Source organism: Ixodes scapularis, unplaced genomic scaffold (assembly GCF_016920785.2).
Source record: "Ixodes scapularis isolate PalLabHiFi unplaced genomic scaffold, ASM1692078v2 PGA_scaffold9__187_contigs__length_104089568, whole genome shotgun sequence".
In the NCBI taxonomy this organism is placed as follows: domain Eukaryota; kingdom Metazoa; phylum Arthropoda; class Arachnida; order Ixodida; family Ixodidae; genus Ixodes; species Ixodes scapularis.
Genome location: NW_024609884.1, coordinates 41,135,532 through 41,150,695, shown reverse-complemented (window position 1 = coordinate 41,150,695; position 15,164 = coordinate 41,135,532). Strand labels below are relative to the sequence as shown.

At 42.2% G+C, this 15,164-nt stretch overlaps 1 protein-coding gene across 4 annotated transcripts in view; it reads left to right on the top strand.

The window, feature by feature from the left end:
* LOC8032154 (hemicentin-2) overlaps positions 1-15,164 on the top strand; it is a 132,151-nt gene that overhangs the window by 49,464 nt on the left and 67,523 nt on the right. The window contains exon 2 of one of the 4 annotated variants that reach the window (XM_040209128.1): positions 2,207-2,472. The exons of the other annotated variants lie outside the window; for them this stretch is intronic. Within the exon in view, the coding sequence (XP_040065062.1) occupies positions 2,355-2,472 (118 nt within the window). The 5' untranslated portion in view covers positions 2,207-2,354. The remainder of the gene's footprint in view (positions 1-2,206; positions 2,473-15,164) is intronic. 4 annotated transcript variants of the gene reach the window in all.

Below are 15,164 nucleotides of genomic sequence, written 5' to 3'. Positions count from 1 at the left end.
GCACTCCCCAGATACCTTTAAACCTCTTTTACTCACTTTTCTAGTCCTCTTCGCTTCTCAATATTCCTTCGAGCATCTTCTAGCGAAGATAAGAGTTCCTACTAATGACTTCATTTCATTAAATGTTTCTTTCTTCTCGTCGCCCCCTCTTACACAATAACTACCGTCGTGACTCCAGCGGAGTTGAAGGGGATATTTACTTCTAAAGAGATCGGCGTCAGAGAGGGATCCTCTCAGAGTTTCAAAACGCGCCTGATCTCTCGGCAATCCCGTTAGGAACACGAGCAGGAACCAGGCCTAGGGCACGTAACAAGGCGATCCACATTTCACTCGCTCGAGTCCAACTAAAGCGAGGCTTTTTGCGCCGGAAACAAAAAAAAAAAAAGAAGAGAAATGGGGGATTCGGGAAGGCAGCAAGCACTTGGTGCTCTAAAAATTTGATCGGCAAGGCGACATAAACCTGACGTCCGCTGGGCCCCTTTGACCCGAGCCCTGTTCTTTTTGGAGACAAAGCCAATTTCTTGACGCGTACGTTTTCGTGTTCTTCTGTCTTGGAACTGGATAGTGATCCCTTTGACGGCGCTTTTGTTTTTCCTTCTGTTTTTCTCTCAGCTGTTTACAACGGGTTCATGTGGAGGATGGAAGTAAGGGTAAAAGATATTTTCTCTGTAAATGTTTGTTCTTTTTTTTTTCTACAGAAAAAAATAATTTCGCAAACTGAAACTTTTTTGGGCCTCGCCAGTTATAAATACGGTATTGATATTGACATGATTAAGTACACAAACATTGTATGAGCTCAGAGTAAGTTAAGCTTCTATTTTTAACAAATACTTTGATCGTTTTATTGAACCTCTTGCGTGATGACAACGTATGTACATTTGTAGTCTTTTTTTTTTGTTGTTGTTGTTGTTGTTTTTTTGCGATTACTACACCAATGTATGGCTCACAAAGAATTCGTTACTGTTTCTAGTACGTTTGTACTGCTTTGACTTGCTCAAACTATTTACTCTCTTGAACAATTTATACTTCTTTTCATTTTCTTTTTTAGCGTGAAATGCTTGTTAACGCTACCCCCAATCCCAAAATGTCCGTCCGTCGGTCCGTCCGTCCATACATTTTCCGCTAAATTTAGGGGGAAAAGTGAAGCCACGTGACGTCACGTGACCTATGCACCTTGTTGAAATTGACTGCACGTGACCTATGCGTCACCTCAGGTTCCCCGCTAAATTTAGCGGGAAAACTCACTTCTTCTGGCCAAAACATTAGGGAGTTTCCGTAGACCGCGTTTCCCCCTCTTCCGCTAAGCCCTCCGCAACGAGGAAGCCGCTACTGCACCTGCGCGTCGATGGCCTTGACTGTAGAGTTCCGGGTATCGTTGCGGCTTGCGAGAGCGTTGCGCGACGGCGAAAACCATCTACGAAAACTCCCTATGAATTCAGTTTCCCCGCTAGATTTAGCGGAAAATTGACGTCACGTTACCTATACGCCAATTCAGTTAGCCGCTAAATTTAGCGGTAAACTCACGCATTGTGAACCAGACACCAATCCAGTTGCCCCGCTAAATTGAGCGGGGCATATGACGTTACATGACCCAACGTCACGTGAACTATATAACCATTGAATTTCCCCGCTAAATTTAGCGGGAAAATAAATGCCGCGTGACAAAACAATTCTCTCACCAATATCTAATAATGCATACCATGCACCGTAGGACTTTAAAGGTAAAAGTCGATGCCTTTTTTTTTTTTTTTAAGTAATTGAGAACTTAAGAAACGCGGGGCGTGGAGAGTCCCGAGCTTCTTATGACCGCTCGGCAGCCAATTAAATTGCGTCATTCGCCGATCCGAACGCCGACGAGCCAAGCACGAGCGAGATGCGTGAACATAAGAAAGAAGATAACTGAAGAACTTAAGAAACGTCCTGCCTTTCTTAAGTTACCAGCGACGAAAGTGAAGCAATGTAAATTTACATTTGAGTGAGTCAAATCTGCATTTCGAGATCAGAATGGCAATGGCTTAATAAATAATGAAACTTTTCCAAGTACTGAGCTTCGACTTTGGCTTCAGCTAACCATGTGAAACGCCTTTGGGCCAACGGGGTACGTAAACAAATAAATAGCCATTGTAGCGCACCGCTTTGTCTGGCATGTTTCGGCGAGCTGCGGAGCATTACACCAGCTCGCGCTCGGTCCTCCACACATTCCCAGGCGCGGAGAGGATGTTCCCCGTCGTGCCCAAGCGTGCAAAGTCAGCTGCCAGCGTTGCAGCCAAAGCGTCGAGAAGCGGCGAGTCTCCTCCGAGGAGAGCCATCGGTCACGACGGCCGAGGTGGCCGGGCCCGTGACCTTGTGTTGACATGGCAGTGTCGCCGGGCGCCGAAGTCCTCAAAATGAACGAGCTCTGCAGCCAGCACGCGCCGGACGAAAACGTCCCCTGGCGTTGCGCCGGGGGGGAGCTGCCCCATTATCATGGAGGTAAACAGGAGGCCGAAGATCCTGATGGTCCGGGGGAGCCGTAGAGAAGGGGCCCACGCTCTTAGGGGCTTGCGTCGCGATAATTGCGACTGCTCTTCCGCACTAATTTATGCATATCATGCAAGTCAGCTCTCTCGAGCTGAACGTGCTTAGATTTAATGATACGGTAGCAGTTCATTAGATGAATGTATACGGACGTCCGTTGGCGATTGCCCTCCTCGCACTGCCGTATTAGTTACTGAAGCTAATTGACTTTCGTTGCAGCGCAACCGACAGCACGTCTCGGGGAAAGGCTCGAAACAGGCGAGCAGATTAAAGTCAGTTGAACTGGAATTGGGGCGTTTCAAGTGAGACAATTAAAGATGGCATAGTCCAAACGTTAAGCTTCTGTTGACGCTAAGCCTCGAGGTCATTTTGCTCTGCGCGGAAGGTTGCGGGGGTTCGTCGATGAGAAGCCGTGTTTGGTTGTTTCGTTTATGTTTTCTTGTCAAGCAAAAGCCGCGTGTTTCACTCTCTCGTGAACAGGATTCGTGCATAAACTCGGGTGCGAGAGAAACCTACAGCCACGGATGCACTCTTTGTCTAATGAAAAGATGGCGCGCTTGGCATGTGGATTCGTGACAAGAGGTTTTGAAAAACCAACCGCCATCGTCTGTTTACATTTTGTCCGCGATTTTTCCTTTTATATTTTTTTTCTCTTTCTATTCTAATTGTTTTCCCAGACTACTGTAGTAGTCTGGGAAAACCATTAGTCCGGGGAAGCCATTCGAATATACCTTTTTTTTTTAGAGTGTACACGATATTATAGATAACCATAATCCATCTAACTCGTTATATTTGTCGGCAACAAAATATGCTCTTTGTTCCTTCGGGAGTAGGAACTACTTACGCATTTTTTGTACTTTTCACCGTGTACTGAGCACCAATATTCCGTTTTTTTCTTCTGTGGATGATGTGCAATTTCATCTTCACGGCCTATCGTGCTGTAACTGCGGCGGTATGCTGCGCTTATTGCTTAGTACGTCGATCTCGCTCTACATTTTCTATTATTATCTCTCACGAGCCTCAGAGCATAGCAAAACGTAACGTAGTTTGTTAGGTTACTCACTGAGCCAACTTTTTCTGTCCTATTCAAAAATTATATTTTTTTACTACCGCTGCATTTTGTTAAATAAATTAACGCCTAAGCGGATGGTTGCGGTGATAACAATATGAAACGCAATTCTTCACCCACGGTATACCGGACAAGATGTAATCTGGCGACGAACGCCGCAGTGAGGCAGTGAAAATATAATGAAATCTAAGAAGTTAGTCAATCTAAGAACATCCTGTTACAGTGTAACGAGAAACACGGCAGTTTACTAATGAGGTGTGGTAACAACTTCCTTTTTAGATTTTCTAAGGAGCAACACAGTTACCATTTAAACAGCAAAAAGAAACTTTTTTTTTTTAACATTTTGCAACGTGTTTACGTTTTATTACCTACTACTCGGCTATATCACAACTTGGGTGACATTGTTCTCTGTAATGCTTATTTTTTTCAAGATCATTGATTGAGGCAACGACACATGAATAACAATGACTCCTGGGGTGAGGAACAATGTCTACACACAGACACCTAGGCAATGTTTAATTCTTGTACTGGCGCTCAAACACATTACCAAGGAAGGAGCTTTATACCACGATGTTGCGTTTTCCTCGATTCTAGCACCTTCTCGAAGGAAACGGGAACGGTAGATGGAAAAATACCTTGCATCCTTTTCTCAGCCAGAATATCCTGCAGTCCGTCAAATACTCAGCCATGGAGAAAACTACTCGCCGCGAATTTCTTCGAGGATAAACGAGAAGTGGGACGATAGCCAGATACGAGGAGAGTGAGTTTTCGTTGGTTTATGTTTGCTTTCTTCTTTTTTTTTTTATATATTGCACGCAACTCGAGCATGTGCTTTAGGAGTTCCGCCGTAATCTTTCGCGTCTTAGGAAGTTTCACGTTGGATACTTCTCTCATAATGATATTTTGTCCCAAAAATCAGCGGTCGCTTCTCAAACTGAGGCCATGATCAGCTCATTTTGTCAATTTTCCCGTCCCGTCGAGCTTTTCTAAAATGCTACCAGTTACTAGAACGCCCGTCAGCCCTCAGCGCATGTATAGTACCACCTCCGTTAGCCCCTGTTTATTATAACGACTAACCAGCTCGACCGGAAGACATCTTATATCCCCTCTCCTTCGCCTCCCGCTTCCCCATCCGCCAGATCAGGGGTTTCCATACGTTTTGGCCAAGTGGCTGGTTTAGGGATTAGTCGCAGTCTCAAGGGCCGGAAATTGAACAAATAACTACAAATGAGAAACTACTGAATAAATAAAAATAAATAGGCATCTAAACACACAAACATAAACTAGAGAAGAAGAAAACAAATAAGGTGGATGAAGAAATATACCCGTATTTTCCGGGCTGTAGTCCTCACCCGGTGTATAGTCCGCAAAGGCGAAATCGGGGTCAAAACTAAGGTTTTTGCTGAGATTGTCCGCACCCGGTGCATAGTTTGCACGCCGTACATGATCCGCACCCCTGGTGCTTAGTACTCGACACGTATATCTTTTCACGTACGGCAGATCTTGACAAATGTATGCTCTCTTAGCTCACGAAGAAGCCTTGTTTTATACAGTAATCATCACTCAAATATGCATACCCTTTCGATATCGAAATTCGTCACGTCTCGTCAGAATTAACGATCTTGAAAAATCAAAATTCCTGTATAGTTTGCACGCGCAGATAGACCACACAGCCTAAAATTTCAACTTCTAAACATGGATAGTCCGCGGACTATAGCCCGGAAAATACTCTATTTTGATTTGCAGTATGATGTAAATGACGGCGTCACAAGAAAATAATTGTGACCCAGGAAGCTCACAGGCATACATCAAAGTACATTGGAACTTTGGCTTATATACCAGGGCAGAACACTAATGAGAACGGTAGAGCTAGCTGATGATGACAATGTACAACAGGAACCCGCGTTTCAATGCAGCTCCCCTTGTTCTTTTAGATATCTTCGTCTCTTGATTTTGGTGCGCGTCTCGGCACTGTGAGTTTTTTTTTAAACTTTTTTTTTTTTTTTTACGCGCACTTCTTTTTGCGGGCCCACGGGCGGGATCTGACCCGTGGGCGGGGGTTCCCTCACAAAGTAATATATCCACTTTCAACAGAATTTCGATAGAAAATAGTGTACAGAGGCTATAGATATCCCAAAGAAAATGTATCCACCTTTCTATCCACTGTTTATACCCTTTTGGGTGGTATTTGTTTGTCTAGACTTTGCATAGAACTTATATAGTATATATTTTATAGAAACCAGATGAGATTTTAACAACGTTTAATTTCTATCTACTTTCTAATCACAACAAAGCGATTTTTCGCGAAAGAAAAATAAATCCTCAACATTTAGGTTTGCCACAAAGCATCCATGGAAATATGCAGTCTCCACTCGCCTTTTGCACATACGCAGACATCACAAATGCACACGCCACGAAGTACTCCTACCACTTAGTAATTCAGTAGTGCTAAGAGATAGAGAACCGTCTATCCCAACCTTGCAAGGCAATCATTTGAGCGAGGACCATCACAGAAAATAAAAAGGTTACAAGTATCTAGCTTTCTTCTTGTCAATCATTTACACGAAATGCGGTTTTAAGGGTTGGTGAACTGTATCTCCAACTATAAAGCATTGCAAGAAGTGCTAATTATTTGACACAGTCGAAAACAGCAGTCTTTGCAAAGAGGTTCCAGCTGGGTGTGATGTCGCTTCTCCGCACTGCATCTTATTATTCTATCAAGTCTAGTCTATAGAAATTCTATAAGAATATGGTGACAGAAAGCCTATTAAAACTCGGTGATAGAAACTTTGTAGCATTTCTATTGTACATATATACTATATGTACTCTATAGACTTGGGTTGAAAGGAAGTCAATAGAAAATCAATTGAAAATAGTCGATACGACGTGACAGGTCAGATAGTTGAAAGAGTCGTGACAATGTATATATGACTTTTATAGACTGCCTGGTTTCTTTTTTTTCTTTTTGTGAGGGTATGCAGACCCCTGCGCGAGATGGTTGTGTTTCCAGAGCGAACAATCAATACAGGCGGGCAGCAGCGTGAACGCTACTCCAGCATCAGCGATGTGGACGGCGCTGCAGACCGCTCGATGCTCCCTCCAGAATATTCTTTTCCTGCTGCAGTAGAACGAGGCGTTGCTTGGTCCTCGCCACCCGTGAGCTGAGGGGCCCCTGAAGTGTCGTAGCTGGCTACTGTTCCGCCGTTCGCAGTGGTCAAGCGGGCCTATACGCAGCCAGCTGCGACTCAAGCGCGGCATTCATCGCGATAGACGGCCGCGCTTTCCCGTCGGGCGTCCCGTGCCGACAAAGGGCTCTCTTTCAATGCGGCACCGGACTGATTGCGTGTAAAACAGCCCTCTCCAGACGTCCTCACCACCCGGCTGGCGAGCGCCGGCGCGCACATCCCAAAATAAGTGCGGCTTTTACAAGTCAAAACGTGCGCGTCGAGCGTTCGCCCGGAGACCAACTGACGGCGACAATGGTAGCCCGCGAGGCAGGCAGGCAGGCAAGCAGGCAGGCGGCTCTCGCTCTCTGCCCCTCTGAATATTAATGCAGAAATGAATAATTTGTTGGGCAAAGCCGTGAGCGTGCAAGACGCTATAATTCGGAGGCGATAATTTCATTAACGTCGCCTCCCATCACCTCCTCGACGCCGACTGCGCGCAGCCATTCCGTCCGATCGCGGCTCCGATTGAGTTGGCGAAGAGCAAGGTGACGGCGCGCCAAGAACCGTCAGCGGGTGGCTGTTATTGCCGCTGGCTCGTCTCGCCGACTGCGGGCCCGTCTTGCCGACGCGGACAGTCGACGGGGCCTGTCGTGGGCCCACAGCAAAAGGCGTGCCGTGGGGGCCCACTTAAGCGGATTACGAGTGCCGGCGCTATAAAGCGAACCATGATCTGCGCTATCACGACGGCCTCTGGTATTCGGGTTCCCTGGTGGCGTGTTTAGCCGCATTATCAAATTACGGCGAGGGTGCCGCAGTCTCTTCTCTTGTTTCCGGCGCTGATGAGCGTTCTCCAGTTTCACTGTCATCGGCGGAAACCAAGTGTACGGTTCGCGCAATGATTCGCTTCTCATCACGGTTGCTCGATCTTATTGAGTTGGTGTGGCCCCATGTCCGTGGTCGAGGGAAACATAAATTCCAAATTAAATGCTCAATCTGGCTGCAACACTTCACCTTTATTCACACGAGGAAGACATTCGACGGTCCTTCAAAGCTTTGATGTGAGATGTACAAACCGCTGAATTCGTCTGCGGAGATGTCAAGAGCGGAAACGGTTAAACTGAACTTCCCACCGCCACCGCGTCCCTGTGAACAACGAAGCTGAGGAGGGGGAGCTGCTCCCGTTGCTGACATCACGCACACGATTTCTTTGTGTGAATACCTACCGTTTTGGCTACGAGGGTCGTACCTCTTTATCAGCAACAGCTCCGTACCAGGAGCTCTCAAGTTTTGATCCCCTGGCGAGCGAAATGGGATCTTCCTAGGTCGCGTTTCGCTCGAGCGTCATCACTCTAGCTCACGTTGCTCGATATAAACTCACAAAATGAAAAAAGTTCAATAAAATCTCAAAGGAACACATGCTTTTAGCGTTTTGAGGGCATCAAAACCGCGAAAAGCGCAAACTAAAAGCGCAAGCAGTGTTTTTTTCTTTTATTTTTTTTTTCTGATTTTAATTTTAACGCATGAAATCTCTTCTTATCGTGTCACCTCAGAATTCGGCGTAAAAAAAAAAAAAAAACATTTTCAGAAAGCGTTTGTAAAACGGTCGCTGCCGCAGTTAGCCAGCTGCCGAGTTGATTTCTCCTCTCGGTCCAAAAACGTCAGCTTGTTTTGCCCTTAAAAAAATAGTCAAGAAAAACAACAGCAACTAAAAATATGCAAGCCATAGCCTTGGGAGGAATAATTGGTTATATGAGAGGGTTTTATGTTTTCAGAGTGTATTATTCGGTTAATTCAATCAAAGCAAATGAAAATCAGTTTATTTTCCCTACACAAAATACAAGTGCGAAAAAAGTGGGAAAAAAAACGCAAATAGGCAGCTTGTTCACGTGTTCCAACACCCCTGGAACATGGCTGCATGCAGCTGAAATGGCACGCAATAAATATTAGTTTACACACGCGTTTACACTAAAATAACGAATATAAGACGTAGTTACAGATAATGATTAGATGTAAGTTTACAAACTGGAAAAAAAAACGCACGCAACAACACGACAGCATGGACCGCGAAATAAACTAATGTAATATATAGTTTAACATAATGATTCAACAGAGGTTCACAAGCTGATAAAATTGTTAGGTCATGGTATCATAAAGAAGGTGATGATCTATTTATAAAGACGAGATTTCAATCACATGCAAAAGATGTGGCAGCAATATGCACGAATAAAGTATTTAATAGAGCCGGTAAATTATGCCTAAATCTTTCAAACCCAAAAATATTTCTGGACGAGGGAATGCGCCAGGGGACGCCAATGGCGCGATGGATACACGATGCATTATGTTCCAGTTTTCCTAGGTCTGCTATAATTGCAACATTTTTATTTACAGGTCTTTGATAAGTAGAGGTAGGTTTATAGGATGACAGGTTTGACATATCCATTCTGTTATGTTTTGCGAATAGAGGAAGAAAAATATAGTTGCGAGGAACTCTTTTCAATTACCTTGAACGCTTTCTTTTGCAATAGCCGAAGCTTATTCAAGTTACTAGCTGTAGTCGTTCCCCAGACAAGATGTAGTTTAGGACGGAATAAAAGAGTGAATTATAAATCATTTCATTGATATTTACTGCTAGTATACGCCTACATTTCTTCATTATACCCACAACTTTGCAATGTTTTGTATTAGCGAAAGTTACGTGAGCACATGTGTTTGGTGAAAATAACTACGAGCGTGTTAATATTATCAACATACTCAGCTGTGTATCAAAAACTAAATCGCGCGATAACGAAATACGAGTTCCTGGACAGTAAAATAAAACTGCCTTCGTCTTGGAACTGCTGATAACTATAGAATTGACGTCAATCCAGGCCTTTATTTTTGTCTAAAAACTGTTTGCTGTAAAGGTAAGTTCATCTTCACTAACACTAGAAAAAAAATATGCTAGTGTGATACGCGTACGTAGTTGTTGGGCGGAGTAATCAATATTTCTAAGATCATTGACATATATGATAAACAAAAGGGGACCTTAGATGCTTCCCTGGGAAACTTCTGATTTAATACGCTGCTTTTCGGATATCAAGTTGCCGATTTTAACGTACTGGGAGCAATGCCGTAATTATAAGGCAGTTAGTTGTAATGAAGGGCAACAAATACCATTACGTTCCCTTTTATTTAGATTACGATTTTTTCGATCGAAGGCCCTACAAAAATCTAGAAATATTCCCAACGTTAAAAGCCATACTCTCAAAGTTTTCTCGTATTTTCTGTTTCTGAACTAATGAAGCTTTTTCTGGGGATCTGTTTCTCCAGAAGGCAAATTGCGAATTTGTTAATGAATAGTATTCTTCAAAAAGGCTTAGCAGTCGAGAATAGATATTTTTTTCAATAGACTTTGAAAAAAAAAACAAAAAAAAAACAGAAAGAATAGAAATGGACCGATAGTCATTCAGGTAATTTTTGTCGCCGCCGTTATACTGAACAGTCACCTTTAGCTACTTGCATTCCTTGAGGGAATATACCAGTTAATGACAATATAAGATTATACAAATGAGTTACGCATGGTAATAATGAATCTAACACATATTTCATAGGTCTAACTTGGAGGCCTTTGAAATCATGACTGCGACTATTTTTTTTTTGTTTTTTTGTTTTTTTTGTTTTGACGTTTATGAAAGTTCATAATACTTGCGTTGTATCAGTGGGGTGTAAAAATATGGTGGCATTTTTTCTGGTAATATTATCTTTTGCAGTGGCATGATAAGCATTATTTCAGACATTCACGAAGCAATCATTTAACGTATTCGCCAGTTCGGTACCAGGTATAGTGTTATTATCACAGATAGTTTTTTTATCGCAGTATTCGACTTAGGGCCCAAAGGTAATTACAGAGGGGAGTGGGAAACTAAACACAGTAAAAAGACATACATAAGAATTAAACACAGTTACGGGACACCTACGCAAAAATAATTATTAACAGCAGCTTTAAACATATATAATGATTGTATTGAAGTTATAGATGCTGGCAGGTGGTTCCACCCTGACAATGTTCTAGGTATAATGAAATCGTTATAGGCTGAGGTCCGACAATGAGTACTGCAAACTTTGAACTGATGGTCGAGACGTGAAGAAATGTAAGATGGGTCGAGGAGTGATTCTTTTAGGATAGGATTAGTATAATATATGTTGTAGAAAAGACATAGACGCGAGCATTTGCAGCACAATGAAAGATGAGGTAAAGAGAGGTTAGCTTTTATGGATGAAGCACTGGCTGCACGATGACAGTTTGTAAGTATAAAACGAGGGCTGCGATTTTGGGGTGACTCCATGGAGGTTAGCTATGAGTGTGGTCTGACCAGGATTCCAGATTGCAGCAGCATAGTCTTATTTTGAGCGAGCAAGAGATTGGAGTAATAAAGTTTAAGGAAGAGAGGATCCAAAGGAAAGTCTCGTTTTAGGTAGCCTAGCATGCAATTGGCCTTATCAAGAATGGGAGTGAGAGGAATATGCGAGGACCTGTTGGAAACAATGTCCACATCGAGATATTTGTAGGAAGTCGCAGAAATAAGATAAACGTTGCTAAGTAGTAAGTGGAAGAAGATTTTTTACAACGTGAAACTCTCATTGTTCTGGCATTTGATAGTGTTAAGGGTCATGTGCCATTGCCGACACCAAGCAGATAAAGCAGTCAAGTCATTCTGAAGAAGAAGTGCGTTAAATTCATCAGTAATTTCACGATGAAGTACACAATGATCAGCAAATAAACTAAGGCTCGATAAAACACACCGGGGTAGGTCGTTAATTTAACTGAGGAACAGAAGAGGTCTTAAGACGGAACCTTGAGGGACACCAGACGTAACAGGACTTGTAGGCGAATTAGAATAATTTACATTTACGAACTGTGACCAGTTTGTTAAAAAAACACTTTATCCGCATTAGTACATTAGAGTTAAGGTTGAGTTTACTTAGTTTCAGAAGCAGTAGGTTGTGGGAAACTTTATCGAAGGTCTTTCAAAAGTAAAGAAAAATACAATCAACCTGAGATCCGTGGTCAAGAACTAAAAACAAATCGTTAGTAAAGGCCAGAAGTTGCGTTTCACACGAGAGAGATTTACGAAAGCCATGTTGTGAAGATGAAAATGAGTTGGAGTCAAGAAATGTTACCAAGTGGGAATAAATAATATTTTTTGGGAATTTCGAAGGGAGTGATAATCAAGTAAATTGGTCTATAATTGTTGGAAGAGTTTATCATCGTATTTGTGTAGTTTTACCATTTTGCCAATTGTCCAGTCTTTGGAAGTACGCCAGTAACAAGAGACTGCTCAAAAACGCTAGAAAAAAAATTCACTATACATTTTGGTATTTTTAAGATATTTGGTATTAATGTTATAACTACCTAAAGACGAAGAAACATTCAGATTGTCACTCAGCTGCACAATTCAATCCAAACCAAGCACAACTGAGTCCACATAAAAAAAGCATGATTTGGGTAAAAACATCATCTTGAAACGAGTTGCGTAAAGGTAAATTCAAGCGGTTCATACATATTCGGGCTGCCTTAAATTCAAGACGCAACAAATTTAATAGCATAATAAAGCTGCTTATTATTTATTATTTTTTAATTAATAATTTAATGTAATTAATTAGTTCCAATTTTAATTTAATATTATTCAATCAGTATTTTGATTTAGTAGTGTACTGTAAGGATTTAGGGTCATTCATTGGGATTACTTTAGGTGTGAATCTGTGGGTCACAGTGATGAAGAAGAAATATAAAGTCTTAGTTGATAGTCAGCGGTGTGTATGTCTCTGTTTCTCCCTGTCTGTGTTTGTCCCTCTCGTTCTAGCTGACCATTTACCTAAACCTGCTTAGCTCGTCTTAACTAATCATGAACGACATTTCTAAACCTTTTGAATTCGATTAATTTTATACTGTCTTGTTTTAACAAGAACCTTCTAAAGTGAGTTACTCTTCTTAATAAGCTTCAAAATGTGACCATTGGTTCGTGGTTCTCTAGACTTTTTGTTTGGAAGAATTTGTTTGTATAGAAATGAGGTAAGATAAGAAGTTTGAACTGCATCTATGCAAAGATTATAGGACTGATCAACATCCTTACTCTTCGCAAATAACTTCAAGTGTTTCGGACGTATTTCTTGGTACATTACTGAAGAGCTTATAACAATGCTATTTATCGTTTTTTAGTTATAAACGTAACTATAGGCAGGTGGTCACTTAACATATATCTAAGCACACCAGCACTGATGCTATACTATCATCATGATAAGTTAAAAAAAATCAAGCAACGTCGAGGTCAAGCATGTGAAGCGGATTGGAAGGAAAATTACATTGCAGAAATTATTTGGCATTAATGAAGTGACAAATCATCTTTTTGCCGGGAAACTTCAAGCATAGTTATATTCAGATCCCCACCGAGAAACACACTCCTGTTCACAGGCGAAGCAAAACAAAGCTTCTAGAAAGTGCATAAACACCACAGCAGTTCCAGTTGGTGGGCCATATAAGACAGAATAGATTTCCCTTTCTTTTTTGACACTTAGTATTTCATAGTCCGGTGTAATAACAAAATAATCATTCAGCACCTCGAAACCAGACATATTTGTTTCCAGCGACACCCCACCACCACGGCTATATTCACAATTTAAGAAAAAAAATATTTTTATCCTTGTGGGAGTACGTAAAAAAGGTGCATCAAAAACAAATTTTACAGCGAAGCTATATATGACTCGTTGGTCGGGTTTGGTCGTGTCCGTCGACGAAACAGTAGTCGACAGAAAACCATCGCGCGCGCCTTATCGTAGTTCGCGCACGCCTTGTTATCTACCTTGTGCTTTTCGACACTTGCTTCACTAATAAAACCACAAAACGAGTGTCAGAACCGCACGATAGATGATAAGGCGCGCGCGAACAATTCGAAGCACGTAGCGCTTCCCACATGCGTTTTTCGGTAAAGATTGCGGTTGCATAAGCTGTTGCGGCAATGGCAGAGTACGAAGTGGAGAGTGCCGCTACTAGCCCCGCTAATAATGCGAAGCACGTACCCTCCCCGCATACGTTTCGCGGTAAAGGTTGTGGTTGCGTAAGCTGCCGCGGCCACAGCAGCGTGCGAAGTCTTTCATATATAAAAATGTTTGGGTACAGAAAATTTACTTTTCTTTCGTAAATCATTTGGTATGGACCGTTTTGCTTTTTACAGACATGAACTGCCGCTTGCGCCCCAAGCGACTTCCGGTCGCAGCGTCTTTGCAAGCCTGTTGAGCTTGCTTATGTCACCAGTGCTAGAAAACACAAATGCTACACGGACAACAAAGTTCAAGATTTAACGAGGGCCTTCGGCTGTACAATATAACATCTTGGAGGAGGCAAGTTGGTTTGCAAGAATACTCGAAACATTTTAACAGATTTTGCACTCTTCGTTCGTATTAAGCCAATGGTACTGTCCAACTAACAATGACCATTATATACCACTGTTCTTGCAATGTCGATGAACCATCGTGTTCATCCAACGTTTGCAAGCCAACGGTACAGACAAGCCAACAGCGTTCATTTTATACCAGTCCCCATTAAATATTGGAATGCCGATGCTACTGACAGGCCAACGTTGGCAATTTTATTCCAGCGTTCATCTAATGTTAGCAAGTCAAATGTACTCAAATGCCTAATATTGACCATGTTATGCCAGTATTCATCCAATATTCGCAAGCCAAGGGGACTGTCAGGCGAAGATTGCCCATTTTATGCCAGTGTTCATCAAATATTCGCCAACCAATGAAGCTGACAGGCCAATATTGCCAATTTTATGCAAGTATTCATCCAATGTTCACAAGCCAATGTAACTGCCAGCCAAGATTGCCCATTTTATGCCAGTGTTCATCCAATATTCGCAAGCCAATGGAACTGACAGGCCAAGGTTGCCCATGTTTTGACTATGTAAGTACTTCCAATACTGGTTGGTCAATGGATAAGCTGGGCCATCACTGAAGATTCTATATTCATTTATTTATTTATTTCAATACCCTCAGGGCCAACGGCATTAGAGAGGGGAGTGGGTTGTATTCAACAAGAAAAATTATACAATGAATAACTTAAAGGCAAAGCACATATTAGTTATGAACAATAAAAATTAGAAACAGCAGTTTTAAACAAATCATCCGCCTGGATTATGGCGATGGAGGTGGGAAGGCGGTTCCAATCCAAAGAAGTTTTCGGAATGAAAGATTGTTGAAATGAGTTCGTACTACATAATGGTACACCTACTTTATGAGGATGATCAAGACGGGATGAAACATAAAAAGGTGGTGTGAGGAGACGTTGACTGAGGAATGAGTTAGTGTGAAATACTTTATGGAAGAGACACAAACGGGCTACCTTTCGGAGTGAGGCAAGACTAGGCAAA